Source organism: Atractosteus spatula, chromosome 8 (genome assembly GCF_055471065.1).
Source record: "Atractosteus spatula isolate fAtrSpa1 chromosome 8, fAtrSpa1.hap1, whole genome shotgun sequence".
In the NCBI taxonomy this organism is placed as follows: Eukaryota; Metazoa; Chordata; class Actinopteri; order Semionotiformes; family Lepisosteidae; genus Atractosteus; species Atractosteus spatula.
In genome coordinates this window covers 10,663,957-10,680,767 of record NC_142713.1, presented here as the reverse complement: position 1 = coordinate 10,680,767, position 16,811 = coordinate 10,663,957, and the positions used below count along the sequence as shown (strand labels likewise).

Here is a 16,811-nt window from a genome sequence, read left to right as displayed (position 1 = left end):
TAATTACAGTCTGTGTTTATGGGGATCTTTTAATCCACAGAAAATATTAAACATGTTAGTTTTGGTGTAATCTGACACCATCATAGAAAACTTATTGCACATACATTTCCAACAGATCAAACCAATAGGTTTTGATAAATGGTCCACAGAAAAGTCCTTTCTGAACACAATGTTTTAATGTTAGAAAATTGCAAAGTATTTTTGCAACACCCTATAAGAGTTGTATATAAATGTCTGCTGTACTGTAGATAAATGACCCTGTATTTTCATATTTGACCTTAGCAGGACAATGTGGTATTCCTGCTGTTTTTGGCATCTATTCTAGCTGATTTTAAGGAACACTAGATGCATTAATACTTTAGTAATAATGCATCTAGTTTTAATACTAGTATTTAAAGTAGGAGGGGAGCAAATTCTTAATTGTTACTGTTAGGATCAAAATAGTAAGAAAATATAAAAACAAACCATTTGTATTAATGACACTATTTTAACAAGGACAGATACTTTACACACATCTGTAAATTTCTGGTAGTTCTGCAATTTCCCACCACAACCTCAAATGCCACAGGTTTACGTAGCTAGAGTTACCAGCTGTATTGACCCAGACATCTTCATTCCATTCTTTATAGTCCAGACAGATTTTCACTGTATCCTATAATTTCCTTACCTGAAAAATAAGACTAGATGGTAGCTGAGTAATATTTGAAGATATGCCAAAAAGATTGGTGTTTGGTAGTTTTACCACTGCAGTGTTTATGTACCTTTCCTGCAGAAAGGAAAGCTGTCCAAAATGTAAAACACAATGTATCAAATTTATTTACAGTTTTACTTATTTACATGGAAAACAGTCTTATTACCTACAACATTGCACTACTTAGTAGTGAATAAACCTTTAAAAAACAAAGTTTATCACAATCCTAAAACAAACAATACAATACACACAAACATTAGTACTCTTCTCAATTTTTTTGCTATTGATTTCAACAAGTAATTGTGACATGTCAGTAGGACGTTAATATTAACAGGCTACCAGTTCTGTCATTATTGCAATACCTTGCATCACTTTAACCCAGGGCTTTCCAAGCAGCAGTCCTACCATGTAGCCTTATCGTGTCAGATCTCAAAAGCTAAACAAAGTTGGGCCTGGTCAGTACAGGGATGGGAGAAGTTTACGGTTGCTGTTGAGCTGTTGAACCATTAGGTGGCACTCTAACCTCTGGACTTGAATTTCCAAACCAAGGGCCCAGTATTGTGCCACAGTACTGTAGGAGGGTCCCCCCTTAAATTTAAAATGGGGCCATGAAAGATTCTGTCACACTGGTTGTAAGAGTAATGGCATTAATTCTAAAATCTGACTCTTGCAGAACCTGGCCCATAATGGATATAGTGCCTCTGGCACATAATGGCTTCCCAGGTGGGTACTGCCTTTCAGTGGATGACAGAGTGGGTCCCCTCCTATATGCGAAGTGTGTTGGGATCCTTCAGAGTTCAAAAATGGTACACAAGTTCAAGGAATCTATTACTGATAGATTATTAAAACCTAATCATTACAGAATTAAAATCTTCTATAAAAGCAATTCTTCGCCTATCTCAATTGTTTTAAGAAAATCAGGACATCCCCGGGGTTTGAGCTCTTATAGGTCTCTCAAGTGAAGAGTTGACATCTCAGAAATGAAAGCCTCCCACTTCATCTGCCACAGTGCTTTTGCTTTCTCCTTCAGTTCAGGCGGCAGGGAGCTGTACCTGGGAAACAGAAAACAGTCTGTCAGAGCCCTTCTCTGAAGATCAATAGGAAAAGTGGAGACTCGTTTAGGATGGCTTTTCCCTCTCTGGTTCCTCATTATCCCTGCATCTTTTGCCTGGTGGTCCAGTGCTAATATAGTTACAGTAAATCAGTGGGTAATTACAATACTCCTTAGCTTAATTAAAGCATTTCGATAGCTTAAAAAGCCTACAGATTGGCAGATTTCAGGAGCTGCCATTTATTTAAAAAAACTTAGTCTCCAGACATTTTAGAGGTGAAAATAAAATAAACAGATCGCAAATTATGTGTTAATTTAATATTCCAATAATCTAAGGCTCGGTTATTATTAGGATAAACAACAGGACAGGGCACCTATCAGATAGGAAAGGGTTGTTAATTTTCCTTTGAACCTTTGCTGAATAGAGTCCCCACCCGCTCAATAGCTAAGTGTAGCAATAGCAATAGCCTTTTTCATGAAATACCAAACAAGAGAAACACTCAGTGAATAAACTGCTATATTATATGTTTGATCCATCCACCATTATCATAAAATGGCTAATTCGTGGGAGGGGGTTGCAGCAAGCCTAAACCTACCCAGGAAGTACAGTATAGGGCACAAAACAAGACATGGGAGGACAAGCATACAGGGACAAATGTGAGACACCAATATGTTCGATATTTTAGATATTTTTTTGCAAGGACTAATTTCTTCACATTTCTATTTGTGTTCTCTTCACAATATTGCTGTAATGGGTATAAACTCTTAGAAGATCTAATTGGTTATACTAATACAGGGGGTTAATTGCTCTGACCATTGAACACAACAGTAAATAGCTGATACATTGTATCACTGCACACCGCAATTTAAACAACAACCTAGATCAATACAGATTGAAATCTGTGAATATGACATGTTTAATGGCTATACCAGAATCTTGATCATTGATATAGATTAGGAAGCGGATCTGAGTCCATTTTGTCCCTTTATTAAGATATTACTTCTATTACTTCTTAATAATGAAATTACCTTTCAAACCATTGGAAAATTCACTATTGCAAGAATGTAATATTTCTTTAACATCGAGGATGAATGTATCTTCCTTACCAGTGTGTATTTTGTGTAAGAAACACAGTTTGCACAGTATCCATGTAAACTGTTCAGATTTACCCTTGTGTTCATTTCCAACTCAACCCCATGAACCTGCTTACAGGCATGAAAAGCCAAAGGAAAAACTACTAAACTTTAGTTGACACTAAAAGAACACTAGGGACCTGATATTAACCGCATCCGTGAAGAATAAGGACTTACTTGATAGAATTCATGGCCAGCTCCTTTAGAGTCCCCAGATTAGACCGCATTCCTCCGATACCCATGAATGCCTCATAGAAGTCATAGGATAGCCCACTGGAGCCAAAGGCAGCAGGGTCATCTGAGCTGATCACCATAGGGTGCCTTTCTGCCATCAGGACAGCGGCTGGATGATTCCTCAGGTCTGACAGCAGTTTCAGCACCTGTGAAGGCAGACAGGTGGGTAGGACTGTGTAGCTCTGGATCTTCTTAAAGCCTTAAATCAATGATGGGAAGTTCAAAACATACATAAATTACACTTTTCAAAATAAGCTGGGAGCAGAACAATAGAAAAAATACATTTTTTAAAGTACAAGCAAGAGGAGTTAGGTCACCAACAATGGAATGTTCAAAGGGACCTTTAAAACTTCATGAGTATGACCCACAAAACAGACTCCTCTAACAGGTACAGTACTCTAATTGTTTAATGCTTTGTACCTTGAATTAACCCTCTCAGTGCATGTTGTGGCTGTGGTATATCTTTGCTGTCCATGGGTTCAGACCATGCTTTGTGATGGAAGGGACACAAGTTGAGAGCTGGGCTACCTGGTTTGAGATGGGGCAGACCTCTACTGGGACTGCCCTCTTCCTGGAGAGTTGCTTGGCAACTGGGTGGTGTACCAGTGCGTAACCATGCCCAATACGACTGGTGTTAAACAAGAGAGCATCAACCACGTTCTGGTCCACATTTATGCCATCCCAGTCTGCAGAGAAAGAATTGAAGCTGTCAGCCACTGTCACGTTCATTAACATCATCTCCTGGAGCAAAGGGTCGTCAGCCTTGGTCCAGCAGAGGCAAGACCTTTATAGGAGAACTGCAGTCATTATGACGTTATGGAAAAAAATTACAAATTTCAAATTAAGCACAAAGTCGTGACCTTTGTGAAAGTACTGTAAGTCACAATTTTTTCACAGAGCCCTGATCTCGCCACGAGCGACAGCAAGAATTCCCACTAATTGCAACGTGAAGCGGCTCCTTCCTGCTTACTAGTCACTGTAATAACTAATGTCATGTGATGTACGAGCAAATAAGTACAGGTTGTCCAGCAGACATTTCACTGCAGAAATGTTCCAATGCGATCTGCATGCAGAGTTCACTAGTTAAATAGTATTTGTTGGCAAAACGAGGTGGATGTTGCACATTGGTGGTGGTGGAGGGGAGTCCCCATTACCTGTAAAGCGCTTTGAGTGGAGTGTCCAGAAAAAATATTATTATAAAACCATCTTGAAGTAGAGAGCAATATTTCTATTGGATTAAAAGGGGTGAGTTCTTCTTTACAATGTAATAAGGCTGCATCATGTCACCGGACGTTTTGTTGCCCCCTTCTGAATTGCAGAACATGGTGCTGTGCACACCTGGAAATTTTGTGCATTTTGTAATGTAAATTGGAGGTTTCACAAGTTACAGTACTTGGCACATTTTACTGTTATTGTGGTTTGAAATACACTCATCAATGCTGATTCTTTCTTACACTGAAATATAAAAATAGCATTGCAGTGCCCCTTTAAAAGATCAATGAGCTGGCTCCTTCTCACACAAACTGGTAGACTCACCTGTCTCTCCTGCGTGGAAGAAGTATTGGAGTTGGAATCCCCTCTGAGCTGGCAGAGACAGTGGTTCTCTGAAGTACCACAGTGGGTTACCACCATCTTCATAGCCCACCTATGAAAGTTTGATATTTAACAAGACATCACAAAATTAATAAAACAACAGAGGTCAATAGTGTTACAAACCATTGATATAAAGCACATTCAGGTTTCTATATTCAATTTAAAATTCAGACTTTCAGTATTTTTAATGTCAAGGGAGACAGTGTTTTTACAACAGCTGTACTTTGGATCTCTGTATGATTTCAGTGACATACGGTGCACAGCAAAATTATTTGCCCTCTTTTGCAATGATGTCCCTTTTTGTTGAATTACAAATAAAGGGCACGTTCTATAAAGTTACTGTTATCAACCAAAACACAAATACTTACACTAAAGAAGGACCATGAAACAAGGCCTGTGATGGTCTTGAAAATGCATAACACAAGCCTAGTTCCAGCCTTTGCTTATTAAAGATAAGTCACTTCAATTAATATAACAAGACACCACAAATTTAAAATTACAACTCCTAGGTATTCATTTGACATTCTGTGGCCTTCTTTTCCTTCTGCGAAATTACACTTTGCATTTTCACAGCTTGCTGTGAGAATACCTCCAGCTGTTGCGGAAATTTGAGAGGTTCTTACCAAATCAAAGCCAGCCATTACTTCAGGGAACTTTGTTTTCAGCCTCATTGCATCTTCAACGGCCTTTTTGACTTGCGAAACATTCATACCCCTGTTAAACACATGAGACAATGGAAGACCTGCCTTTAAGCAAGCTGTTAGCTCACAGTGGGGGTGCTTGGAGCTGGGATATTGACAGGTACTGGCTAAATGCAAAGCACTCACAAAGAAACTAAAAATAAATGAAAACTATTGCAAGGAACGGAATCTACATCATAATGTGTTAACAATGATCAATTGAAAATGCCATTCGTTATAGTCTTTTACAAAACTATTAGGGTGAATTTCAGAACTACCATGGGCTTAAAACTTTAGGGAATGCTTAATATTTTTAAAAGATTTCCAAATGGCAGCATGAGTGACCGAAGATACAGAGGAGGCTTTTTAATTTTCACTTTTTTCAACCATCCATTACAACATAAATTACACAATCTTTGAGAAAAGCCTTTGGAGTACACTTAGGTTGAAAGGTACTTTACTACTTTTGTACAATGTATGTCATATTTTATTTTATTATTTTCTAACTGATTCATCAAAATCAAGGTAGTGGGGGAGCTGAAGCCTATGCTGGCAAGCAACTAGAGCAAGATGAGGTACACCCTGAATGGGACAGGACACAAACAGACACGCACACAGTCACTCCAGGGTCAATTTTTCCCAGAAATCAACTAACTTAACAGTACGTTTTTTGACTATGGGAGAAAACCGGCACATCCAGAGGAACACCCAGAGAAAATCCATACAAACAAGAGGAGAACATCCAAACTCCATGCAGATAGAAGCCCTGGTCTGGAACTGAGTCCAGAACCCCAGCGCTGTGAGGCAGCAATGCTAATCACTGCACCACCGTACCACACACTATTGTATACATATTTAATTTATACGATTTAATATATCTTGAGATGTCCTTGATGTAAAACGTACTATATTAAATGATCTAAGCCTAAAACATAGAGTACTTCACAATACAATTTCAGTTGTTTCACAATACACATTTCACACAGTTTTATAAGACAGAAATACTGTGAAAAATATGAGCAAATGTAATTGCTTTTTTTAAAAACGATATCAAGCTTTCCAAAGTATGCAAAAAAAGCCCAAAGTATGCAAAAAAACTTCCCCAAAGTATGCAAAAATACCCCTAAAATGTTTTATATTTATGTCAAGATTTTCTGTGGCATTCTATTGGCTAAATTCTAAAAGCTACAATATATTTGTAAATCATCTCTGCAAATGTAGGAATACATTTTCTGATCAGAGTTCCGTAGCACATATACTTACCTGTGCACTGTGAATATTACTCGGGCTCCCAGGAAGTCTGGATGATCTGCCACAAACTGTCTGGCGACTTGCTGATAAGCCATCATGGACCAGTCCATGTCATGCCTTGTTCCATCCAGCTCATAGGTCTGTTATAAAATCCACAAGGAAACCCAGTCGGTTCAAATATGACACCATTTTGAAAAAAATCAAATAAAATGGACAGACACTCCTCTCAATTTACTTGGGCTTAAAACTTATCTTGTATTGTTCTTCACTTTCTGCAAACTCCTTATTGCAACCTCAAATTCAAATCCTAAAATGCTTTCCTGGCTTGAGTTACATGAAAATTGTTGCTCAAGGCAACACAGGTACATTTCTTCATACCCACACATCCATTTCCTTTTGAAGATGTTACATGTTCAAAAATGTACAATGGTATCACGTTTTGAACTGAGGAAGAGCAACTTGTTGAAGTACATTTAAATTCAATCAAACCCGTTAACCATTATCAAACCCAATGTAAATATTTCACAAAGACATACAGTACATGTCGTTCTGTGTTCTCCTGATACATCCTGGTCCTAAGCCAAAAATGAGCTGATTCAGATCATTAAGCATTTTCAAAAACCAACAACTACACTGTCCCTCCAAGACCTATCCCTCTACAAAGAATTTTGGAAAGCCGCGAGGAGACTTTGAAACTTTATATAAGTACTTTTTGTATATGTTTTTAAGATTGCTCTTGCTTCTAATATGTAGCTGGACTTACTGGTGGCAGCAGAGCCCGGAGCTCTACATACATGATGTTGTCCTGGTAGAACTGGAGCAGGCCTTGATAGAAGTATGCTTTAAAGATAGGTGCATAAGAGATGAGTCCTACGGAAGCTGTAAACACTTCCTCAAACTTCCTCCATACTAAATCCTGGGTAGGGTAGGCTACCTCTGGGTCTTCTGTGAACATCGTCAGGTTTCGGATTAAGCTGTTTAGCGGACAATGAAAAGCACGGAAAATGCATAAGAAACAAAGATAACAGTACATTTATTTTCTGCAGGAACCATTATTCACCTTGGATACATTTTAGAGAACTCAGATCATTTCCAGTGGGGACTGTTTCCTGGATCCTATGCACTGCCAGATACTGATCTTGTAATATTTCTGAATATCTTTACCATGCAACTATTTTAATACAAACTGTAGTTATATCTTTTTGCACGAATATTCAACATTGCAGAATGGAATTCTAAAAAGGGAAAAATATCAATATTGACTTGAGAAAGAAAGGGTTCCATTTTTCCTTTTATCAGACTTTATGTAATATCTAATTTTTTCAAATTCTCTCCATACAGCAAGTTTTACTCACTGGTAAAAAAAATAATTAATTGTACTAATAAGCAGCCTTTGTGTAGACTGGTTTGTACTGGATTAGCCATTCCAGGGAGTCTGACCCATTAATAAAAGTAATAAAGCTCACCCGTTATCGAAGTCTGTGGAATTGCCCATCTTCTTCCTCAGTGTATCCAGTAACACCCAGTGGGAGCACCCCGACAGCCTGGTGTAAGGGGCTTTATCGAAGAAGTGAAATCGCACTGATTGGTTGGTGGTGAAGCAGATGTAACAATGGGGCCAATAGCTGACATTCCTGACCAGCCAGTCAACATTCACGATAGAGAAGTCATGAACATGCAGGGCAGCACCTGGAGAAAGACAGGCAACAACTCATTAAAGGCAGTATGAAGCTTCCATTTCAGGAAAGGCAGACAACACCAGGTCTCAGACTCCTTCAATTTTAACCGGTGGTTAAAATGTGATTACCTTTGGGCATCTTTTGTAAAAACTTGAAGACACGGCTCTCCTCAATGAGACTCCTAGCCCTGAAGAAGTGCATAGCTGGGGGGAACTTTCCTGAGATCCTACAATCTGCCGCCTCCTGCTCCTTCAGTGTCTGAAGGTATTTGTTGACATTTAGTTCTGCCTCCATCAGCACAATATTTCCCCCTGTCCTCAGGAAATCCTCCTGCTGGAATAGCTTGGCTCTCTCCCTGGGGTCTGGAGCACACCGGCATTGACAGGCCAGACTAACAGCCAGCAGGAACAGCTCTAGGCCTCCACGGATGGTCTGAACCTTCATTATCTCTATCAGAGAAGAACGGAAGACAGGAAACAACAGCTTCAACATCACGCTATATTTAAATCACGTGAACGACACACCAGGATGTTACCTCAAAGTTTCAGCTCCCGCTGCCTGTTACTACTCTCTCTGCTTTTCTTATCCCCCATCCATTTTTTCTGTTGGCAAGCCACTGAAAATGTCAGGAACAAATTTTGTAAAAGATATCTCATAAACCTTTAGCTGCTGTTACTATTTAGATTAGTGATATGAATGTTAGAAATGAAGAAAGTTCATGGAAAAATATTTTTTAACAGACATGCATGTTCCAAAACTCCAAAGGTGGGGCAGAAACAGAAACTGGTTGGATGGTCTCCCCAAAGCTAAAAACATAAGAAACATGAGAAAGACTGTAAATAAGAGAAGACCATTCAGTAGATAAATGATCAGAGTATCTGAGTTTAAATTATTTTGAATTTATCCTTGATCCTTGCCCCAAGTGGACAGACTGGTTTCCATCAGTCATTTTTAAAGAGGCTAAGAGAAAGTCAAAGACTCTCAAAAGATGTTGGAGCTGTGTCAAAACCTCTGCTTTATCTTTTGGCATCTTCACCTTCTGCCTGGAGCTCTACTCTGTTCTGGGAGATCTGAGGAGATGAAGTGTATTTATTGTACAGGACCTCTACCATAGCTGTATGATTTCATCTGAAGGGTTCTTTGGTTAGAAAACCTGTAAGGTACCACAGGTGGTGGTGGTGGTGGTGGGTTGGGGAAAATGTATTTATTTGTGAGTTCTTCAAAACATTAAAAATCAATAAAACCTGTTTCTCAAATCAAGCAAAGTTGTCCCCTTGATTCATATCTGGGGAAGATTTTGTTGGTGAGGTGGGGGGTTAGAGCTGTGTTGTTGTTATTAATTATTATTATTATGTTGTGGCTCCTATCAACTCTCCAGCTGAGAGCTGCATAAGGGAATGTCTTATATAGTCTAAATCTTCTACCATTACATTCTAGGGACCTCCTGCAATTACTGCATGTCATGTGATTAAAAGGCAGAGTGCCAGCAATTATGGGAAGGAATCTTTAAAGAGTGACTCTAAGCTTCTAAATTATTAACACAACATGAAAACATACCCTGTACAAATTTGAGGAGAAAGGGGAAAGGCTTATCTTAATTATCTGCTGCAAACCTAGCAACTGCAGTCATGAAAGAGACAAAAAGGCTTTTGTCGGGACATGCAAATAGTGCAAATGCAGTTTGACACACAACACTTCATTAGAAATACAGTTGGACAAAACTTGGATCTTTCTTTTCTTCGTTTCAGCAATATAAAGGAACAAGGCCTTGTTGGAAAAGTGTGTACGGTACAATTTGGATTGCTAGAAATAAAAGTAGAAATAACACTACAGAATTCTTAGTTCAGGTGGGCAGGTGTGTAAGCATAAGTAGGCTGAAAAGGAACAAGTAATAGGGTTATTCCATGGTGAAATACGTAAGTGTGTTTTCTTTCTTTCATTCTTCTATTTTCAGCATCGAATAAACCTATTACTTGTTCCTTTACAAAATTCTTATGCCAGTTCTTGGTAAAAAGTATTGGTATTCAATATGTGTCTGCACTGGTAGGTACTCATTGCATCACTTTAATTATGAAGATTTGTATATATGTACATATAAAGTACCCAACTATTGTTTGCACATACTATATGCAGGTGCCATACACATTTATTGGTCCCTACTTTTACTCAGCTGTTATTCATTCTTCAGAAGCCTGAAACTACAGCTTTATAGATGACAGTTTTCACACCCCTCATATGCACTGTCTACTCAACCAATTCTATATGTTCTTAATTAAATATATTCAATACAGTCGTTTTCTTCATAATTTATTACTTTAATTTGATCTTTTGTATGGATATTTTGCATTATTTGTATAACACTGTTTTTTAAATCATGTATTCTATCATGTGAAGTGCTTTTGGATACTTCAATGTGGAGGGCACTGTATATATACTTAAGTGCAAGTACAAACGTACAACTTTGTACTTTTATAAGTACAAAACAAACGATGTGGCTCGCAATGCTGGAACCCATCCCAGATTCTGCTGTGTCATGCACAATTACAGTGCACGGGTTTCTCTGAATGGGAGGCTACTGCACTGCAAAGTAACCTGCTTGTTCCCACTCATACACCTGGGCTAAGTCAGAATACAAGAGCAGAAAAACAGAGGCCATTCAGCCCAACTGGTCTGCTTGGTAGTTAGTAGCCAATTGATCAAAGGATCTCAGCCATATACTTCTTGAAAGAAGCCAGGGTATTAGCTTCAATATCATGGCCTGGTAGTTTATTCAATTTCCCAAAAATGTCTGCATGACGAAATGCCTCCTGTTCAGCGATTTAAATACCCTTCCACATAGGTTCAATTTGATTCCTGAGTCTCCAGAAAATATCTAAAAAACTGCACTTCGTCAAAAAATTCTCTTTCACTTTTGGAAAATTAATGAGGCAACCTGAGACCACATGTTTTTTTACACTTTTTACTTTGTGGAAAATAAACATATAAGTATTCAAAAAGCCAACATATATTGTCTCTCTTTGTCTAGTGAAATTAGTGAACTCAGCAAGAAGGCGACAATTCTACAACTTTTGCAAACAGTACAAAGTGATGGGCTGTTTGAATGTCATGGGGGCACATATCTGTCCTCATACATCACTCTTTGATGCACACTAGAAATCACAACAACCATTTATGTGGAACATAAATGAGGAACTCTGCTTTAACTCTTCTCTGGTCTCTTTCACTTCCCCACCTGCAATGCCAAACAAAAATATAAAAGAAAGATACATGCTCGTGATTCCCCCCTCACCCAAAAAGATGTCGGCTTCTGTAAAAACTGGCCCTGGTGTGAGTGGATGTATGTGTGTTTGTATCTGTCTCTGCCCTGCGATGGACTGGCATCCTGTCCAGGGTGTATCCTGCCTTGCAGATAGGCTCAGGCCACTGAGACCCTGAACTGCATAAGTGGTTACTGAAAGTGATGTAATGATAAAAGATATCTTCCACTGATTTTGCTTGGAAGTCATACAGCAATGGCATTAATATTCCTGCTTAAGATACTCTTAAGTTTTCAGTATGATTTATAAGCAATTTCAGTTTTAAATTCAGTTGGAATAATGCTAATGGAGCACTCTTTAGAGATAAAACTTTACCTACACCATCGGGACCATGACTTTGTAATTAATTACAGTAGAACACTTTGATCTACAACACACATTTTCTTCTGGGACATAATTAGTTTTAAGGTAGAGCCTTAAAACAAGATGTGCACAAAACAAGGTGGAAATGCTTTAATCGAATGACCAAAAAAGTGGCATTTTAACAAGTCACACAGTACATATCAAAGCATCGTTCAGGCTGGAATCATAACTATAGTGAAGCATTTAGTGAAGAGAAAAACGTAAGAAAAGCAAATGTCTTGTTCTCCTTATTTCATAGCCATACTAAATGATAGGAAACTGATTTTAGAAATTTCCAAATGCTGTATCACCAAATCAATGCTTAGCATTGAGGCCAGGTGACAAAAAGAAACACAGGAGAAATTTGGTGATTAAATGTAACATATTGACTATGTCCTGTTATAACTGTTTGGTCACCATGAGGCACAGTACAAACATGATGTCTTGTATGTTTTATGACCTATTGTCAAATGCCTATTTTCCATGAAAAGCATGTAATGTGTAAAATATTTAAGGATTCATAGAATTGGGCGGGTTTTCTGCAGGTGCTCCAGTTCCTCCCACCATGCTGAGAGGTTGATGGGCTGTATTAAATTGCAGTAAATTAAGAAATAGGAGTTGGGACCGTTCCACATTAATCCACACCCTCTGGATTAATTTAGCTATAGTGTTGACCATAATATAACTGGAAGGAGGTTCAAGTTACAAATGGAGGACTGAAAAACAGTTATCCTACAGTATTATGGTAAAGTGAACGGAAAATCATGAAAATGTCTCTAAAATTATTTGACAGAACTTGTGCAATTCAGCATTTTCGAACAAAAAAAAGTTCAGGTGGGTTTTTGTTTCCCAAGGAAAAAAATGCAATTGTTCTCTCGACCCGATCCTATATAGTGCCAAATTAATTTGAAAGTTTAGGTTTTTTTTCCCAGGGCTGTTCTTTCGGTATTTGTACTTTCAGATCTATAGTGAACATAGTACTGAACACTTACCAGTCAAAGTCAAATTTCAAAGGTTATTCTTAAACCACGGTAACGTTTTCTAGGTTTGTAAGGTTAAAGGTTTAAGCCCTTTAAGGGTGGTGTTATCTGCTGTACAGCGCAAGCTTGCCCGACTGGTAAACAGCGGTGTGTGTTTGCCTTCAGCACTGCTCTGGGCGATTCGCTTTCTCACATTCAAGTAGAATTAATCTGCCTATCATTTGCCATATCATATTTTATATTGCAATTGAGACTTTGATTAGTTTGACTTGTTATATGGACCATCAGAAACTAAAACCCGTTGTTTAAATCTCGGATTACTCAACAGGTGATTGCTAAATAACAACAAAGCAGGTTACCCAATGGCCACTATAACTACAAAACCGACCTCCAAGCCAAGGGAATGGCATAAATTACAAATGTGCAATTGAATCACAAATAAGCTAAAACCTAAATAGAATCATTCTCGTTTAATGGTCTCAGCTACGCCGAGCTGAAAGACGCCGCCCCCGACTGTACTGAGAACATATAACAAAGGCAAAAAATACTCTATTCTGTATCCACTAAAACTTAATTTTCTCACCTCTCACAAAAGAGCTTCAATGTTGGTTGCGTACAGTCTCAAGGCAAGTCAGCTTTTGTTTGCGAAGGGAAGTGAAAAACAGCTGTTGTACTAGTTACACTCCCTTGCCTTCGACATAATACGTCACATCCCTTATTTTCCGTCAATACTGTATTACGGATTGCGTTACCTCAGGCGATCGTGTGTAACATATCGAGAAAGAATTCTCATTGTTTTTTTTAAAAAAATAAGTTAACGCTAGTTAGCTGTTAGTAATACAGCACACATTTGTGCGAGAGAAAAGGAAACCAGTGCACCCAACCGTGACTGTTTTTCTGAAGCTGATTTCGCTGTCGCCTTGGGTCGTGCGTTTTACACATGCAAAGCACTACGACACCTGGCTTGAAACTGATGTTCTTGCTTTGACGTATTATGATTTAAAATTCAAGTTATTTGATTTTTTTAAATCACAGCTGTTAATTTAACATGCGTCTTCACAAAAGCTGATAAATTATACTTTGCTGCGCCGAGTGCACAAGAACAAGAATTCCCCACACATTGAAATTTCGTTTCTCTAGAGTTTCATGTCCACAGTCCCAGAGCTGACGCTGTCCCACTTTCAGAAACGTTGTGACAAACCTGATTTGACAAACAGCTGATTAGTTTAACCATACTTAATTAGAGTAGTGATGTAGTGTAGGATGGATTCTCTGGAAACTGGAGGGGCCTTTCATTGAATGTCTCAAAGGCTCATGCATTTAATTAAAATTTGCAGCCAGAAGTTTTGCTATGGAGACAGATATGTATTTGTTTGGCACAGTCTTGCTTACAGTGCTGTTAAACACTTTCCCCCCTAAGGATTTCACTTAGTTTATGTTTTATGCATAACAGGAAAAGTCCACCTGACTAGTGCTGCCTCTTTGGTTATGGAAAGCTCATATTCTGGAGCAGACGTACTTAAAGGGCCCCGGATACATTGGTTAAACAGAATGTCTGAATAGCATGTTATAGACACTCACAACTAGTTACAGGAGTATATCAGAAGCAAGAGTTTCTGTTAAGCTTTTACAAGTTTTTTTACCTTAGCACAGCAGGATCTATAACAGAGCTGCTAAGCTGCTTCATATATGTAAAACCCATGTTCCCCTTAAAAGTACTTGCTTTATGGTGTCTGGAGGTCACAAGTGGAAACTACATAGAAGTGCATTTAAGAGAGAACGGGAGACACTTCTTTACACAAAGGGTTGTTGGAGTATGGAACAAGCTTCTCAGCAGCCTTGCTAATAAAGCCCAAACCCTGGCTTCTTTAAAAAAAAAGATGGAAAAGATAAATACTAACAACCAAATGGACAAGAAGGGCCAATCAGCTTTCTCACTTTTGTAAACTTTATATTCATATGTACCTTAAGCTTCACCCAGGTCATATTTAAATCTTCATTTTGAAAACAAAATGTATATGTATATATCTCCCTGAGTTCAGAAGAAAAGATTTATAAAATGCACATCTGAGAACATTCTAATGACAAAGGGCAGCACCAATGAATTTGTACTATATTTTTCTTTACCTAGGTTTTCGAGATTTGGCTTTTAATTCTAGACTTGGAACATACAGAGGCACTAACATAACATAACCTCACTTTATTAGCCCTATACAATTTCTTGCATTAGGAATTCGTCTTTTCGCATACCCCAGCTTGCTCTCCATGAGACACACGCGCACACAGACAGGGAGAGAGAAGCTTGGGGTCAGAGCGCAGGGTCAGCCATTGTACAAAAACTATTAGGACAAAAAGCATTGCTCATGTTAGTAAGAGTCTAATGAATATTCCTTTCCACTATTATTTACTAAAGCCAAAATCTTTTGTTTTAAAAATGGAACTTTTCACATCAGTTTAGTTCATTTGTCACTTGCTAAGATAGTGTTGACCATACAAACTGGTATTTAGGCCATGTTTGTTTTGCAGCTCATATTGCACCCACGGATGTATGCTTTTCATTTGGTAAACCATTCTTACTAAATGGGAGGGTACCTGTCTCAAACACCATACATCCATCAAGTTACTAGCTGTGATGTCACAGTCATGTCTCTCCCTGAGAAACAGGCATAGTGTGTGTCTGTGAAACAGGCCTCTCAGGACCTTCTTTGTAAAAAGCGTAACTCCGCTGATCTACTGAACAACAAGGAACAAAATAACAAAGAGGGGTGGGAGAGAATCAAGGACAGGGAAAAGCACAAATGCATAAATAAAACCAAAACATCACAGGAAAAACTTGTTTATTCTAAGAAATGTACAGTATCGAAAATACTTCAGTTCATTTCCAAAATAATCTATGTCAGTCAGGTAACAACATATGTAAACTTCACAGTTAAAAAAAAAAATGAAATAACATTTCTTCCATCACACTATTGAGGTGTCAACTGTTACCAAACAACAAGACATTACATTTATATTATAAAAGTCAAAATATACAAAATGTAAAGTACAAATAAATATGCTTCACATTAACTCCAATCTAGTTAACTGGTTTTCACTAGTGCAGACACACTGGAAGACAGAAGAGAGCAATGACTTGGACTAGTTCACACCAAAGGCTCCGAGATGTGGTCAATCCACAAGGTGGATCTTTTTAAAACCACTACTGAGACTGAAGGCAAATTAACCCTTCGTATGCATGAGTGCATCTACACCAACAGCATTGGTAGAACACCCCCACCATTATGCCCGTTATAGTTAATCTATAATTGCAACTACACTGAAGAAAAAAGCTTTGTAGTACAGGCTGAGGAACCTTTCATATTTTTGCCAAAACACTAATTGTGAGGATATCTCAGGAAATCATACGCACTGTATCAAGTGAAATAACATTTTCTCCTACTAATATATAAAATACTGAGGTATACTCTGCATTCAAGTAACTAATTTAAATTAATTTCACAGTCCTGTTCCTGTTAACTTGTCAACAGTATACCCAACACAAAAGAGATTGAAGTCTTCACCTTCACCTTTATGTCATATGGGAGAAAGTTGAATAATTAAGTATAAACTTAATTGCAGTACAGCACTTAACTGCTATGCCAGCCCTGTTTAATCTGAAGCCCTGGACCAGGGGCATCCAGTCTTTGTCCTGGAGAACTGGGGTATCTGCAGGCTTTCAATCCAACTCTGCTCTTAATGAGCTAGACCAGCTGGTTACTGGTTTAACTGGAGCAGTGTGACAGCCTCTCCCAGCTCCTCAGGCACTGCTGCTATAAAGAAATACAGCAAATCTACAGTCACACAAGCTCTTCGGGACCAG

The 16,811-nt window shown here is 38.4% G+C and overlaps 1 protein-coding gene across 2 annotated transcripts; it reads right to left on the bottom strand.

Moving 5' to 3' along the window:
• Positions 1-793: 793 nt before the first annotated feature.
• Positions 794-13,628, bottom strand: LOC148829185 (adenosine deaminase 2-A-like). Of its 2 annotated transcripts, XM_088923925.1 has the most exons (10): positions 13,536-13,628; positions 8,442-8,762; positions 8,101-8,323; positions 7,398-7,608; positions 6,647-6,774; positions 5,327-5,417; positions 4,647-4,755; positions 3,639-3,796; positions 3,054-3,256; positions 794-1,743 (listed from the first exon to the last, which is right to left on the bottom strand). In XM_088923925.1, exons 2-10 carry the CDS (start codon positions 8,755-8,757, stop codon positions 1,635-1,637), a joined length of 1,548 nt encoding a protein of 515 aa, XP_088780051.1. In that variant the 5' UTR covers positions 8,758-8,762; positions 13,536-13,628; the 3' UTR covers positions 794-1,634. The 2 variants fall into 2 exon arrangements, with proteins under 2 accessions (XP_088780051.1, XP_088780052.1); XM_088923926.1 differs by lacking the exon at positions 13,536-13,628 and having other exon boundaries at positions 8,442-8,788.
• Positions 13,629-16,811: the final 3,183 nt, after the last annotated feature.

Excerpts from the sequence above, each read along its gene's own strand:
- LOC148829185 (XM_088923925.1), bottom strand. The coding sequence starts at position 8,757 with ATGAAGGTTCAGACCATCCGTGGAGGCCTAGAGCTGTTCCTGCTGGCT. Across the intron at positions 3,257-3,638 it reads TCTGCCCCATCTCAAACCAG|GTGCTGAAACTGCTGTCAGA; the intron begins GTAGCCCAGCTC and ends CTGCCTTCACAG. Across the intron at positions 1,744-3,053 it reads CTGGCCATGAATTCTATCAA|GTACAGCTCCCTGCCGCCTG; the intron begins GTAAGTCCTTAT and ends TCTGTTTCCCAG.